General features: G+C 40.3%; 1 protein-coding gene across 2 annotated transcripts in view; it reads right to left on the minus strand.

Moving 5' to 3' along the window:
* PDZRN3 (PDZ domain containing ring finger 3) overlaps positions 1 to 877 on the minus strand; it is a 291579-nt gene extending 290702 nt beyond the window's left edge. The window contains exons 1-2 of one of the 2 annotated variants that reach the window (XM_044662438.1): positions 639 to 877; positions 161 to 497 (exon numbers count right to left, since the gene is read on the minus strand). In XM_044662438.1, coding sequence (XP_044518373.1) covers positions 161 to 497; positions 639 to 877 — 576 coding nt within the window. Of the gene's footprint in view, positions 1 to 160 lie in introns of both variants that reach the window. The other variant, XM_044662360.1, reaches the window with a different exon arrangement.
* Positions 878 to 17311: the final 16434 nt, after the last annotated feature.

Raw genomic sequence — 17311 nt, forward strand, 5'->3', positions numbered from 1 at the left:
AGAGAGAGAGAGAGAGAGAGAGAGAGAGAGAGAGAGAGAGAGAGAGAGAGAGAGAGAGAGAGAGAGAGAGAGAGAGAGAGAGAGAGAGAGAGAGAGAGTGTGAGTGTTGGAGTGAGGGGATCAGGGGATCCGGGCCGGGGCGCCCCTCTCCGTGCCTTACCTTGCTGCCCGGACTGGCGACGCTGCGGCTGAGCGAGTCGAGCCGGGCGCTATACTCGGTGAACTTCTTCTGGTAGCGCAGCGCTGTCATCTGCAGCTCCAGCTGCACGGCGGCCAGCTGCGCCACGAGCGACTTCTCGCGCTTACCAGCCCGCAGCGCCTCCTTCTTGAGCTCTTTCTCGAGGCCGGCCACCTTGGCCTGCAGCGCGCTGCTGTGCGCCTTGAGCGCCTGGAAGCAGCAGTGCGCGCCGGGCCGCAGCTCGCCGTGGGTCAGCACCAAGCCACAGCCCTGCTCGCACAGGCCGGCGGGCCGCGCGTCGCAGCGCTCGCGCATGTGGCTGTCCACGTCCTTGAGGTTGAGTACCTCGCCGCAGCCCGGGTGGCGGCAGCGCGCCGGCGAGTAGTCACACATCTCGACGTGCTCGCCCAACTGCTGCAGCTTCACCACCCGCTCGCAGCCGCGCCCGTGGTGGTCACACTTGATGTCCAGCTTGAGGATGAGGCTCTTGAGCGGCAGGACGTGGTTGAGTTCCTTGGTGGAGATTCGCTGGCACTGCACCGGGCAACTGCCCTGCTGCACCACCCAGGGCAGGACGCAGCCGGCGCAGAACACATGACCGCACGGGGTGGTCAGGGGGTCTTCCAGGACCTTGTTGCATAGATTGCACTTGAAGTCCGGGTCCACGTCGCCGTCGAAGCGATCCAGCTCGAAGCCCATGGTCTGCAGGCGTGGGCACGGCTTGGTAGGAGAAGGGAGCCCGGGGCCAGCCTGGGAGAGTGGGGCGCGGGGCCGGCTGGGGAGACCACACACACAAAACGCTCAGCCGCAGCCGCCACCGCCGCCACCGCCGCCGCCAAAAGTTTCTAAGAAAGCCCCAACTCCTGGGAGCGGTGGCGAAAGTGGAGCGGCTCCTCCGCCGCCGCCGCTCGTCATCGGGAGAGGCGTCCCAGACAGGCTGGCTGCGCGGCTCGCTCTCCCTGGACTGAGCTAATTGCTCGAGACTTCCTTGGAAAAGGCTGGAGACGAGTTCTCTACCGCATTTGCGCGAGTTAACGCGCAGCTTTCCGCTGGAGGCAGCCCGCCTCTCCTCCCTAGCTCCGAAGGGGGCGGAGGGTGAGGGTCAGAGTGGGGAGGGGGACTGGGGACCCGGAGGGAGGAGGGCGATCGCCTAGGGAGTCCGTAAGCATGCGCAGGGGCGAGGCAGGCGATCCAGGTTCAGTTAACTTGGGGGCGGAAGGGGGGCGGGGAGGCGGAGTGGGAACTTTCCTTCTCTCCCCTCCCACCCCATAGCAAGTTAGAAAAGATGAAAATAAAGCTGGGAGATGGAAAGTGAGGGAGAGAGAGAGAGAGAGACCAGAGCAAGAAGCAGAATCCTTTGCTTCTTTTGTTAATAATACCAGGCATCTTAGAAGACATTTCAAGGCTGCTTTTCTCTCTTTTTAGCTGTCTGGCCATTATGCTAAGAATCTGAGAAGCAGAGTTTGCCAGAGCTTATGTTCTTTATTTATTTCCAGGGGAGTTTTAGGAGAGAAAAAAAAAAAAAGAATGGAAAGTCTTTTCCTTTGACTTTTTGGTTTTGTTTGTTGCTCTTAAAAAAAAAAAAAAAAAAAAAAAAAAAAAAAAAAAAAAAAAAAAAAAAGGCTGGAGCCATAACATCTCACAGCCCAGTTCTGGAGGATGGGTGACTGAATCTGAGTTAGCCATCTTATTGCAACTTGTTGGTTATTCAGTCAATAAATATTTATTATGTGCCTACTCTGTGCCAAGTACTATGCTAAGCCCTGAGGATGCAAAGAAAGTAAAAAAAGAAACAAATGAACCCTCCCCAGACACACAAGGAACTCCAAGTCTAGTGGAGGAGACCACACGTGAACAATTATGCATGAAAAAGATATTTGAAAGAGAAATCGGAGATAAGTAGAAGGCACTAGAATCAAGGGCAATGGAGAAAACCTTCTCGTAGAAGATTGGATTTTAAGAGACTTGAAGGAAGCCTGGGAAACTGAGAGACACAGATGAGGAAGGAGAATATGCTGGGCATGGAAGTGTGTGTGGGGTGGAACTGTCAGTGAAAAAACTGTGGCTGATAATTGTTCATGCATTATACCGAGAGTTTAATTGTAGAAAGTTCAGTGGCTCCCTCTCACAAACCTAAGGGTCAACACAACACAATCCAACAAGTTTTTGTTTGGAGGAATGTTTTTAGGACCACCAATCTGCTCTGCTTGGGGACATAAAACAGTCTTCCTTGTGCTGAGTCCTGGGTCCTATTTATGATGTGACTGATTCTCAAATCATCCATTAAGAGAGAAAAAACATTCCTCTGAAGAGGTAGGTGAACTTGTTTTAAAGATAAAGAAACAGTGGTCCTGACAGATTAAGTGACTCAAGCGTCATAATAGATTTGTACCCAGGTTCACTGCTTATTCTGTGCCACCATGGGGCCTCTGCTAGCATAATAAATTATAAAAATAAATATGTACATGCATATATGTTATATACATACACACAGTGAATATTCAAGAACTGAATGAAACCACACCCCCTTATTTTAGTGGGATTTGGAGAACAAGAAGGATTAATAATAGGGTGTAGAATGTTGGTGCTTTCCTCACTTGTAGTTCTAAAAAGGTAATATGAAATCTGAGTTCATGAGAATGAAAGGGATAGGCAGAAGTCTTAATTAGAGTTCCCTAACTCAGGTCAGATTCTGAAATGGAAAGTTAAGAGCTCTGCACATGAGTTCTGCACTGCAAAGGATTGCAAATCAAAATAACAGCATCTCTTGTGGAATCATCCCCTTTACTGGTCCAGTTTAAGCAGAGCACCCTACTTTTTTTTTTAACCCTTACCTTCCATCATGGAGTCAATACTGTGTATTGGCTCCAAGGCAGAAGAGTGGTAAGGGTAGGCAATGAGGGTCAAGTGACTTGCCCAGGGTCACACAGCTGGGAAGTGTTTGAGGCCGGATTTGAACCTAGGACCTCCTGTCTCTAGGGCTAACTCTCAATCCACTGAGCTACCCAGCTGCCCCCTCTCTTAATGATTCTAATAGCTATACCTCCTTTATTTTTGAATAGGACCAATGACATCACTCATCAAGATAACTTTCCAGTGAACTGGTTTTTAGTGAGCAAGAGTTATGAAAGATCACCAGCTTTATTCTCTCTTTCAGAGTCATCCAAGTCAAGTGGCAAGACAGAAGTCATGATAACTGGTGTCCTGGATGCAGCTTCCATGTCTGATCAAGCTCTAAGTGCTCTATAACCCTTTGGAACAAATTGTTCTCATCTGCCCTTTCCACTAGTGACTAGGGGAAGTTTTTACACGCTCGTCTAGATGAGCAGCACATTTAAAGCCTATTGGCTACCCTCAACCTGGTTTAGGCCATCTGCTGAGATGGTGCTAGTCCTCCTCCCTGACGGTTTCATTGACCGCCCCCCCCATGACCTTTTTAAAAAGGGATAATATACTCATTTTCCCATTTGTTTTTTGTTATATACTTGTCTAAACTCTTCCCCAATGCCTCATTGTGACCTAAAGGTGACACTGAGCTCTTCTGGGTTGTACCAGCCTAACTTGAGAAAAGTTAATTTCCCTCTTGCCCAGAAAATAATCAGCAAATGATGCATTTAATTAGCATAGCAATATTTTTAACCCTTACCTTCTGGCTTTGTATCATTTATGGGATCAATTATAAATCAGAAGAGTGGCAAGGATTAGGCAATTGGGGTTAAGTGAATTGCCTAGGGTTACACATCTAGGAAGTATCTGAGTCCAGATTTGAACCCAGGTCTTTTATTTTCAGACTACCACTATGCTACCTAGCTGCCCTGGCACAACCATTTATAAAGACCATCTGCTAAGGCAGTGGTTCTCAAAGCATGCTCTGAGGAATCTTAGAAGTGCCAGGAACCATTTCAAGGGTCTAGGAATTCAAAATTATTTAATAACAATACCAAAATATCTTAATGTCTAATTTGGTAAATATCAATAGTTTTAGTTCCTATAAACAAAACTTTTTTAGAGATCCTCAATCATTTTTTAAACCTTCATGTTCTGTCTTAGTATAGACACTAAGATAGAGAAGTGAAAAGACTAGGCAATTTGGGGTTAAGTGATTTGCCTAGGGTCTTACAGCTAGGAAGTGCCTGAGGCCAAATTTGAACCTAGGACCCCTAGTGTCTAGACCTAGTACTCTATCCACCGAGCTACCTATCCTCTTTTAATTTTTAAGAGAGTAAAGTAATCCTCAGAGCAGAGAATTTGAGAGCATCTTCACTAAGTCATGAAGAAGTTGTGGTGAAGAACATCATGAAGAACATCAATACTGATGAATTCTCAGGGCTCTGAAGGATCAAAATATGACTATTGACAGAAATCAGTTAAATGGAGAATTTGGGGCATGCGTATGTAATGTTCTCTAGCTTTCTGAAATAAATGACATTGAACAGGAAACATATTGCTTCCACCGATTTGGGCTAACTTCACAATGTGGACAAGACAGTAATCTTCACACCCAGATAGATGATCACAAATAGTGCTGCTTTCTGTACCAGGAGAAATGTGTGCCTGCGTTTGTTTTCATTCCCTAAACAGCTACACCTTCGAGTTTCAAGGCACCAAATGTGCTAATACTGATGGCTGTGTTGATAATGATAACCTTGGGCAAAGCCCTAACCTGAGTTTCCTCGTCCGTTAATGAACAGATAGGGGTAGATGTCTTCTAGTCTAACTCTATGACCTGATGAGCCTATGTGATCTAATAATGCAAGTCATTCCGCATGCTGAACCATTGGCATTGCTGGCTTACTTTGAGCTGATCTTATCAAGAAAAATGAGAATAGGATTCCGACAACTCCCTGAAGAAGAAAAAGAGGCTCCTTTAGCCTTTGTCTTGGTAGCTCCATTGCCTTGCATAGCGTATGGCATACATGGTGTAGAGTCCTTTAGCAAATGTTTATTGACCTGTTGAGAAGAGAAATGACAGAATCATAGAATGCTAGAACTGAAAGTGGCCACAGCCATCATCTAATCGTTTTATAGATGAGGAAACTGAGGACCAAAAAGATTATGATAAAAAAAATCCAATTTAACTCAACATAGAGGTATGGGAGACAGCCCACATAGCACTGCAGATAGGACGATTTGGAGTTGGGAGGAGAATTGAAGGAGAGAAATTAGAAAAGAAGGCTGGGAGCGTCATTATCTTGTGTCATGCTTGGCACACAGTAGGCATTTAACAAATGCTTGTTGATTAGTTGAGAAATGATAGAATTGCTATAGCTGAAAGTGGCCCTAGTCATCATCTAGGCATTTTACAGATGAGGAAACTGAGGACCAAAAAAATTATGGTAAAAATTCCATTGAACTCATTGTATGTAAGTATGAAAGACAGCCCAAGTAGCACAGTAGATAGGACATTGGGCCCAGAGTCAGGAAGAACAAAATTCAAATGCAGGGACAAGTCATTTAACCACTGTCTGCTTCAGTCTCCTCAAGGGCAAAATGGGGAACAAAAAAGTACCTACCTTCCAGGGTTGTTAGGATCAGATATTTGTGCTTAGTTCAGTACCTGGCACACAGTAGGCATTTAAGAAATGCTTACTCTCTTGACTCTCATGTGCCAAATTCTGAGGATGTGAAGACAAGGAAAGTCCCTGTCCTCAAGGAACTTACAGCCTACTGAGGGAACAGGACCCCTAAACAACCAGGTAAACAAAAAAGTGACAGTGTTTCCACTTCAAAAATGAGAAGATGGCAGTAGTGAGCAGCCTGAGCCAGCAGAGAGCAAACACAGAGAATGTGACCTAGCTGGGGAAGAATGCTGTTGAACTGATGAGTGTAGAGCCACCAAAGAAAACAGTTTTTCTAAAAGAAATGCCAGGCAGTATTAAGGAATAGATCTGGTGTGGCAGGACCTACTAGAAATGGAGCCACATTTTTAAACATTGAACAAGTAACCCCTTGATTTGTATAATCTTGGAAACGGAAGAGAGAAGCCTGTTTATCCGTTTGAAGAGGCTGTAAGTAAAAATAGGCTCTCTATGGAAAGCATTGTTCTTTGGGCCTGGGGATACAAAGACAAAAAACTAACAAAAATTCTCTGTCTTCAAGGAGTATTCCAGAGTGTCTAGATTGCTGCTCAATTCAAGGCTGGTCTGCTTTTGCCACTTATTCCTGGTAACTTAGAGTCTCCTTCCCTTCTTTTGAAACCAATCCTGGGTGGGGGTTGTTGTTCCAAAACCAAATAGGAATCTCTGCCTCTCACCCTCCCAACATATATAACACCAAGACCATCTAGTGCAGTGGTTCCCAAACTTTTTTGGCCTGCCGCCCCCTTTTCAGAAAAAAATATTACTTAGTCCCCTGGAAATCAATTTTTAAAAAAATTTTAATAGTAATTAATAAGAAAGATAAATGCACCTGTGGCCATCACCGCTTTCCTGGATCGCTGCAGCACCCACTAGGGGGCGGTGGCACCCACTTTGGGAATCACTGATCTAGTGTAACCCCCTTATTTTAATGATTAGAAAACTGAGCTTGGAAGAAGGCAAAGTGACTTGCTAAGATTCCATAAGTAGTATCAGAGGCACAATTTAAACCCAAGACCTCTTCAGTCTAGAGTCAGAACTCTTTCTATCAATACTTAGTATTGAATCTAAGACAGAAAGTAAGGATTAAAAAAAATGGAAAAGAAGGAAGGAACCTGATTACTGGGGAAAGAGGAAACCTGCCACCCATCCATGAGGGTGATGACCAGAGGGTGACCTCCAAGATCAAAACATCTTTTCCTTCTTTGTCTTAATTTTTCTTTCCTTTGCTTGTTAAAAGTTCCTGAAATTTCACCAATTAGAAACCTACTTGAACTAGTGGCCATTTTAAAAAATGTAAATACCTGGAAAAAGGTTAAGTAGTCATTCACATGTTAATATCAATTAATTCAACCAGACTGTCTTCTTCCCAACACTAAGCAGATCCATTTAGCGGAAAGATTAAGGAATTTAATTGAAAGAAAGGAAGGATTGATCATTTTGGAACATGGAGCACTTTTTGGGTATAAATCAGATCAGAGACTTTCAAAGTAGGACTCAGGATATCATGAAAACACTACGAATGCTGGAATCTGAGGTGACTAGTACTTGGAGGCAAGGGAATAGGAACCAAGGCTAGGAGGAGGTATTTAGACAGCTTAGGCCATATGCCTAGCCTATAAGCACTCAATAAGAGTAATTCACTGGACCTAGCAACCAGTGATATTTCCTGACTGACTACCTTCGGTTTTTGGAAGTTACCCCCATTTGTATCTACCTGAAGCTTTGAGCCTTTAATATAACATGTGGCTTGAGGTATCAAAAAATAATCACAGGTTATAGTAAACACAATTTTATAATCATTTTCTGGAATTAGAAATAGATACATTTAGAAAAGGGATGGGGAGGGACTGGACCTCCAATTTCATTAGTACAACTGCCTGCCATTTTTTCTGCATTTTGAGTTCTTGGAGAATTGCTTAGAGGTCCTGAAAACTGTGACCACATCAGGTCATACAGCCAGTAAGTAGTGTCAGAGGCACTTCTTGAACTCAGAACTGGCCAAATTTGGCACTGGACCATGCTGATTTTCTAAGTAATCTTGCTCCAAATTCTCCTAATTGCAACTCCACTTGTTGCCATTGTTGTTGCTTGGTCACATCCAACTCTTCAGGACCCCTCATAGGGTTTGCCATTTACTTCTCTAGTGGATTGGGCAATAAGAGGTTAAGTGACTTTCCCAGGGTCACATAGTCAGTGAGTGTCAAGGCCAGATTTTAACCCAGATCTTCCTGATTCCAGGCTCATCGCTATATCCACTGAGCCACCTAGTCCATTAATATTGCTTCCAGTCTCTCTATTAATTATTCCTTATTTATCTTGTATATGATGTGCATTATATATATATGTGTATATATATATATATATATACACATATATATTTCTTTATATGTTGTCTCCCTTAGACTGCAAACTCCTTAAGAACAGGGACTGTCTTTTGATGGTTTGTGTGTGTGTGTGTGTGTGTGTGTGTGTGTGTGTGTGTGTGTTTGCATCTCTTGTGTTTATCACTCTACCTGGCACATAGTAGGTGCTCAGTAAATATAAATTGATCAATTTCTAATTTCACAACTTTCCTTCTCCCCAAAATGTGTTATAAGCAGGGAGATTCCAAGCCTGCTCTAATAAAAGGAAATCAAAGACAAATATGTATTCCATCATTTTTTCAAGAGCCAGCTGGGCCCCAGCCCAAGAAAGAACACTTTCTGCTTTCTTTTTTTTTTCTTGTTTTTCTTTGTCCTTCTTTTCTTTTCTTTTCCTTTCCACTTCAATCCAGTTAAGATGTGTGAAGTACCTATGTGCAAGGCATTATTTTGTTCTCCTCCATTTCCTTCTCATTGTCCCTCTATATTGCACGGCTCTCTACACAGAAACCCATCATCCTGCCCAATGCTCTTATTGCTCCAGTTGACTTATAATACAAGTTACACCAGCTTTTAACGGATTTGCTTGGGTATCTCTCCACCATGAGAAGATGGCTCTGAGTTCTTCACTATTACTCATAAGCATTTATTATACAACTATTTCCCTGCTAACTGAATGCACTTTGTTTCACATCTGGTGTACAAATTAGAGACCATCTATACATTTTTGTTTTATAATATTTATGTAGTAGGTATGTGTGTATATAAATGTAAAATAATGGATTTAAAGATGGAAGGGATCCTAAAGATCATCTAATCCAACCAATAACTCTAGCTATTTTTATACATGCGGACTTTGGCTCCCAGACATATCAAAACTGAGTGGTAACACTGGGTGCTGCATAGAAATCAGGAAATTCTGTGTTCAGGTCTTGCCTATGGTATGTCCCAATTCTATTGTCTGTGGAAAACTTCAGGAAGCAAAAAAGTCCATTCTATTTAGTTTATATCAACTATAATTATGCTAGATTGGATTGCTAATTCCAAAGGTAATTAATGAAACTCTACCTAGGAAATTAATAATTCATATATGTATGTATATCGAGAGAGATAGTGATAGAGATCAAGAGAGAGATTGAGAAAGAAAGAGAGAGATAGAGAGAGATTGAGAGAGAGAGATTGAGAGAGAGAGAGACAGAGAGAGAGAGAGAGCTCTTATGGTTTTTTTCAAAATAAGAGCTTCTATCAATTCCGAATGACAATTGTTCTCTAACCTCTAATCTTAGAGAGGGGTTGCCTGGGTACATTTGAAGAGGTTAAATGGTTTGCCAAATATCCTACAACCAACACATTGAATCCAAGTGTTCCTGTTACCTAGGTTTATCTACCTTTCATTCATTAATGAATGCTACTCACCAATTATAAGTTATATTTTTTATTTATAGCTTAGGAATCACATAGGATTCAAAGCTAGAAAGGGCATCACATTGTAAAATGGAATCCTAGATTTGGATTCAGGGGACTTGAGTTCAATTTTTACCCTGGCTGCTTACTACCTGCTAGAATTTGGGCAAGCCATTTAACTTCTCTAGGACTCAGTTTCCCTATCTGTAAAATGAAGAATTCAATTACATGAATTCCAAAACTCCTTTGAGCTCTAAATCTATGATTCTACTTTCTAAAAGGTCTTAGAAGTTCAAGGGATTTGTACAAGGTCACATAGATTGTAAATGACAGAAGCAGAATTTGAATTTGTATCTCTCAACCCCATATCCAATACACATAAATCTTGAAGAATTAAAGAACCTCAGAAAAGACAATGAGAAATGTTGTAAGTTAAATAAACAGTGAAATTGCTATAATGTTTAGCAGCATTTTTATTTTTAGCTATTTGGAAATTGTATTTTTTCAATCATTTTGTTTCACTATATGTTGGTATATGCATGTGTTTTTTTTAATAAATCTGCTCTTTGAAGTAGTTAGAGACCCACACTGGGATCTAGGAACTCATTAATTTTAATTTCTGCTCTGGTGCCGACTCCTTTACTCTCATTTACTTTGTAAAATTGGCATCATCATCATTATGATGATGATAATAATAATAATCCTGGCTTACCTAACGTATCGTAACGATGGCTGATTAACTAATTTTTATTTATAAAACACCCTGAGGAGCTCCATATAATTATTTTAAGTTGATTAGGAAGACACGGTCTTCTGCTTTCAAGTATGACAGGTTACATTTTAATTTTGCTCTTTCCACAGGGACAAAACATTACAAGCTGCTTTCATCTGTTGTCCTTCTATTGATTTATTTAACTGACGAAATGCAGGAAGATAATAGCAACTTTCCCTTGATGCCCCGTGCTCCTAATACCAAATGCTCTCTTTTTATTATTCAGTAGAATCACTGTATCAAAGAATGGAAAGATTAACTTTGTATAATTTCAAATTGGAGATTGGATAGACCTGTTCACAAGTCTATAGCATTATATTAGTGTATAATTTTCTCAATATTTTGTCATCATATCTAAGACTTTCCAAAAATGAATGGTTTATCTTTAGATAGTCTTCCTCTCTCTTGAGATCTTCAAGCAAAGGCTAAGTGACCCTTTTGTTTCTCAGCTATGGATTGGATTAGATAGGATATAATTTTGTTCAGCTGTTTTACAGTTGTGTCTGACTCTTCATGACCCCATTTGCAGTTTTATTGGCAAAAATACTGGAGTGGTTTGCCATTTCTTTCTTTTGCTCATTTTACAGATAAGGAAATTGAGGCAAACATGGTTTAGTGACTTGTCCAGGATCACAGGACTAGTAAATGTCTGAGGCTGAATTTGAACTCAGGAAGATGAGTCTTCTTGACTTCAGGCAGAGCATGAGCCTTTCAGATTCTAGATAAAAATCTTCCAACTGCAAGTCTGTGATTTATCCATTAATCCTGTAACAAGGTATCCCAAAAAGTCTTACTGGAGTTGTAAGCACTAAAATTTTTGGGAAACTCTTCTGCTAGTTATCAAAAAAGAATTTTAAGGAGGTAGTTTGGTGGCTCAGTGATTTGAGAGGCAGGTCTAGAGATAGAAGGTCCTGGGTTCAAATTTGATCTCAGATACTTCCTAGCTATGTTTCTCTGGGCAAGTCACTTTACCCCCATTGTCTAACCCAGGGGTTGGCAACATTTTTGGCCGTGAGAGCCATAAACGCCACATTTTTTAAAATGTAATTTTGTGAGAGCCTTACAGTGCTCACAGTGTGTGCTCCTGTAACAGTGCGCACTCCTGTAACAGCACCTGAAAAAAAATGGACTTTATGGCTCCTGCAGAAAGAGCCATACGTTGCCGACCCCTGGTCTAGCCCTTAAATATCCTTTACCTAGGAACCAAAACACAATATTGATTCTAAGATGGAAAGGAAGGATTGTTTTTTTTTAATAGAAAATTTTAAGTGTCAACAAAATAGATATTATAGTTTTTAAGGAAATGGATAAGGGATAATTCAATATAGTGGATAGAGCAGTGGATGAGAGGAAATCTGTGATAGCAGATAGACAGTTAACCTTGGAATCAGGACCTAGGATTAAGTTGAACCTCTGACTGGAAGTGTGACTCTCAGTAAGTCACTTCATCTGTCATCGTTCCAGGTAATTTTTTAAGTCTATAATCCACAGAACAGTTGCAGATCTCTAAGTAGACTTCCCTACATCAATTAAATCAGAAGTCTGGTCCATTTTTTAAAAAGAGGGAAAGAGAGAGATAATAGGTCTGTTAATTCCTTCCATATTTGTACCTTTAACTTGGAAAGTATAGAGGACATGGCTTATTTATTTCTCTCTAATGGTGCTTAGTGATATTTCTTCTTTTGTATGACATTTTTTTCTAATATCTAATAATGAAAAATGAGTTCTGTTCTTTTTGGTTTTTGCCTAAAGAACTATAACTAGAATATTTTAAATGTATCTTAATTATGCTATTTAAAAAATTGTCTTCATTTTCTGATAACCTGCCTCCTCTCTTTGAACAAAGAAAATTAGTCACAGCCATTAGACACAGTGACCCCAACTGATCACAGAGACCACATCCAAGATGAGGGAAGGATATTTCATCATGATTATGGAAGTTGCATCTGATTTCTGCTGCCTCTGGGTATTGTTTTCATTGACATCATTGGAATCATTTTATATATTGTTCTTCTGGCTCTGCTTTTCCCACTCCAAATCAATTCTATAAAAGTCTTCCATTTTTTCGGAACTATTTCTTAGTCCAATAAGATTTTTTTAAACCCTTAACTTCTGTGTATTGGGCTCATTAGTGGAAGAGTGGTAAGGATGGGCAATGGGGGTCAAGTGACTTGCCCAGGGTCACACAGCTGGGAAGTGTCTGAGGCTGGATTTGAACCTACTTACAACCTCCTGCCTCTAGGCCTGACTCTCAATCCACTGAGCTACCCAGCTGCCCCAGTCCAATAAGATTCTGACTAATTCAAAGATCAGAATTCATATATCTAAAGCTAAAAGGGACCTTTCTAGTTCAGGCCCCTCATCATAAAGAGAAAGAAACTTAAGAGATCTAATTTGAACTTGTTGACTTGACCAAAGACATGCAGGTAAGTAAGCATCACAGGTGGAATTTGAATGGAGGTCTTCTGAAGTATGAGCCAGTCCTTTTTCTACTATGCTACATTTTGTTTTGCCCTCTCCCAAGGAATGGGAACCTACTTTGTTTCTAGGGCTTTTTTCTTTTTTTAAAATAGGATATGATCTGTGTGACCCTGGGCAAGTCACTTGACACCCCCCCCATTGCCTACCCTTACCACTCTTCTACCTTGGAGCTAATACACAGTATTGACTCCAAGACAAAAGGTAAGGGTTTAAAAAAATAGGATATGATTAAAAACTTCATTTACCACCAGCTACTTCACTTGGTTTCAACTCTACCAATGTCACATCTAACCCAGGATTTGGCCATCACTTGAAATCTCATCATCTTGGGAGATTGATTCAGCTTTGACACTCATCATCTCTTTGACACCCTCAGTTGCCTCTCTTCCCTCTGATTGGAGGTTTGGAGGATAGAGTAATGATCTCCTCCTAAGGGCTCCTTTTTCTAGCTAACTCTATTTACTATCAGCAGCTCTACTTGATTTTATTGCAGGGAGTATCAAGCCCCTGTATCCAGTATCCTCTACAGCTCCCCTTTTCTGCTTCCTTTTGTGAATTGTCTTCCCCTATTAGATTGCTCTCTTTGAGGGAAAGAACTGTCTTCCTTTTTCCTATTTGTATCTCCAACCCTTAGCACAGTGCTTAATAAATGTTGACTATTGTTATATATAAGACTTTTCATTTTGCTATTGGCTTTCTTAGGAGTATATGCTGAGTAATGGGAGCATAGGATCAAAGGGTGGGGTTTTTTTGTTGTTATTGTTCAATCATTTCAGTCATGTCTGATTCTTTGTGACCCCATTTGAGGTATTCTTGGCAAAAATACTAGAGTGGTTGATCATTTACTTCTCCAGTTCTTTTTACAGATGAAGAAACTGAGTAAACAAGGTTAAGTGATATGCCCAGGTTCACATAGCTATAAATGTCTTGAGGCCAGGTTTGAACTCAGGAAGATGAGTCTTCCTGACACCAGACTTGGTGCTCTATTCACAAAGTGTACAGATATTTTAAAAACATTTCTTGCTTAATCCCAAATTGTTTCATGGAATGGTAGAACCCATTCACAATTCTACAACACAGTATTATTTTGCCTGTCATTCTATAGTGCCCCCAACTTGATTTTTTGAACACATTTTATCATTTTTGTCAATTTGTTAGATGTGAGCTATAACCTCAGGATTGTCTTAATTTTCATTTCCTTCCCTCCCTCCTTCCCTGCTTCTTTCCTTCACCCTTTCCCTTCCTTCACCCTTTCCCTTTCCTCCCTCTTTCTCTTCCTTCCTTCCTTCCCTCCCTCCCTCCCTCCTTCCTTCCTTCCTTCCTTCCTTCCTTTCTTCCTTCCAACACTGAAGACTGACTACTTATCTACTTGGGACAAATAGAAGATTGTTAAATTATCTAAGAACAAAATGAAACATAACACAGTAGTCTAAAATTTTAACTTTCAACCTCCAGGTTTAATTATCCTGATCAGTTTGGTAACTGGCAAAAAGTGCAATAAAGCAATGAGTAGGGTAACATGGTAGCATAATGAACCCCAGCTAACTGTTGTAGTTAACAAAATGTAGTAATGTTTGACACTTCTATTGCCTGTAGGTATCATATGGGAAAAGACAAGTAACATAATTATAATGGCATGATTTCTCTAAATAGGCAAAGTTCATTATTTGGAAAAAAAATCCCCAAAACAAAATACAAACAAACTCCAGATGCTGTTCTATTTTCCGCATAGGTAAAGTGGAAAATGTGTTCCAATGCCATCGCATTCTCTGTAATTTTGTCAAAGGGTACATTTCATCTTGATGGTCTATGAAGCTTCAGAAGAGGCATATAAAGAGATGAAAGGAGTCACTGCCTAGACAGTCTAAAGGGACAGTGAGTCAGTTTGTCATTGGTGGGAATCTTTGTAGTAACATATAATTTATCTCCATGTTGTGTAAGCTGAGAGATGAAGATAAAACCAGAGTCAGGGAGCTCATATTGGTTTTTTTCCTCTACAACTACAAAGATGTTGATGGTTCTGGGACTTTTGAGTTATCTCAATATAAATATGTTTATATTATGTATATTTACATGTATATATGTTTACATTGCTTGTATTTTTCAGGGGAGATTACTCTCTAGGAGTGGAAATGCTTGACTTCTATTTATCTCTTGTTGAGGTTATTAAGGGTTCAGAGTCTGGAGATTGTAGGTTCTAAAACTTGATTTTATCAGTTTATTCAGGACGATTAGGATGTGGGAGACTGATTTAGGTTAACCACACTCCCAGTAGTTTGATTGTCAGATACTGGAGAATGCCAATTTACTAATTTATATTGGGAAATATCCCTGATGGAAACACTCAGAACAGCTTTTCAGTTTCTCTTCCCAGGAAGAAAGTCTACTTGGAAAGCTGAGTTTAACATCAGAGGGTTCCTTGGTAAACACAGAAACAGAGAAAAGAGTTTTAGCTCCTCTTTTGTGGTATATTGTAAGCTTTAGTTTCCTCGTATGTAAAACGGAGATAATAATTATAGGAATAACAACCACCTCTTACAGTTATTGCAAGGCCTTAATGAGATAATCTATGTAAAGTGCTTTTTAAACCTTAAAGTGCTATGTAAATGTCATAGTTATTTGTTATTTTTGTGACTAATTTTTTATTTATCACTATAGTGTCATCAGGCCAGGATAACATAATTCTCTCATCTTCCCTACAGGCCTATAGCAACCAAGTAAATTGGAAAACTTCTACTATTCCTGGAGACACCCAGTCCTAAGGACAGTGCCAAGTAAACATTTAACAAATTTTTACCATCCAACAATCATTTCTGAATATTTGACTATCAGTCTCCATAAACTTCAGCTGTTACAAAATGTATGCAAGACAGATGGTTACAGTTTCTAAGATTATGGTTTATCTTCTATCAGTTTCATTTTAACTCATGTCTATTTTTGGAGAGGCACCCTGGTTCCCTTGCAGAGGTTTATGAAATACCCATGTCTTATCAGCAGTATGCTTATAAATGATCTTGTAGGGTGGGACACTTCTCTAGCCAGCCAATATATCATCTAGTCTGTCAGTCATTCTTAGTTTCAGTTTCAAAAGTTGATTTTTTTTTGGTGTTGTCTCCACATTCTGAGGGCATAGTTCATTTGGTGACTACATTTCTCTTATGTGCTGACTATAGTACCCTGAAATGACAGGCATCATAGATTAGCTGTAGCACATGGTGAAGAATATAAAAGCAAACAGCTTAGAATATATTGTCACAAAGAGATAAAGAAAGGTTTGTGTCTTAAATTTTGATGAAGAATGGTGAGTTCACTTATACCAGGTCCAAGTATTTTTCCAATTAACTTCCTGCATAGAATAATTAAATTTTGTTTCTTTGGTTTCTTCTACCTACTCCATTGTTTCAGAATGGCAAGGAAGCGACCCCAGGCTTCTAGTAGAGGATCAGATTGTAGCTGGGACTTGAAGGATGCCAGTGAAGCCAAGAGGCAGAGATGAAGAAGAAGAGAATTCCAAGCATGGGGTGGGACAGTCAGTGAAAATGCCCAGAGCCTTGAGATAGAGTGTTTTATGTTAGGAACAGCAAAGTCAGTGTCACTGGATCAAAGAATATGGGGTGTGTGTGTGTGTGTGTGTGCGCGCGCGCGCACACACACAGTGAGAGTGTTGGGGTGTCAGAAGACAGAAAGGTAAGAGGGGATCTAGTTCTTAGGGGCTTTATATACCAAAAATGAAGATTTTATTTTGATCCTAGAGGTGACAGGGAGCCACTGGACCTTATTGAGTAGGGCAGTGATGTGGTCATATCTGTGCTTTAAGAGTATTCACATAATAGCTGAGGAGAGGACAGATGAGAGCAGGGAAATATTTGTGGCAGAAAGACCAATCAGCAGTTTATAGAAATGCTAGCTATAAGCTATAAAATAATAAAATATCATTCATATTATATATGTATATATTTGTTTATGTATGTTTATAAATATATTATAGCAAATTTTGTCTATATATGTATAAACATGCCATATTCATATACAATATATATGTAAAGATCATGTATATATATATATAAACATGAATGACATGTTATTTCATCAACACTGAGAACTAGCTGTATAGTTCCTTCTATATTCCTTCTACCCAGGCTATGATATATTAATAGCTTACATTTATATAGTACCTACTACATGGCAGGCATTGTGCCAAAGTATTTTACAAATATTTCCTTACTTGAGCCTCACAGCAATCCTAGGAGTTGGGTGATATTATTATCTCAATTTTACAGATAAGGAAACTGAGGCAAATGGAGGTTAGGTGAGTGGTCCAGGATCACATTACTAGTGAGTATGTGAAGCAGCTGGCTATCTTGTTTTTTCAAGCCTTTATTTTCTGTCTTAGCAACAGTTCTTAGAAAGGCAAGGGCTGGGCAACAAGATTAAGTGATTGCCAGATAGCTAGGAAATATCTAAGGCCAGATTTGAACTGCCTCTTACTAAATAACCCCTAGAGAGTTTCCAGAAGCACAGGGAGGTTAAATAATTT

Source organism: Gracilinanus agilis, chromosome 1, assembly GCF_016433145.1.
Source record: "Gracilinanus agilis isolate LMUSP501 chromosome 1, AgileGrace, whole genome shotgun sequence".
Lineage (NCBI taxonomy): Eukaryota > Metazoa > Chordata > Mammalia > Didelphimorphia > Didelphidae > Gracilinanus > Gracilinanus agilis.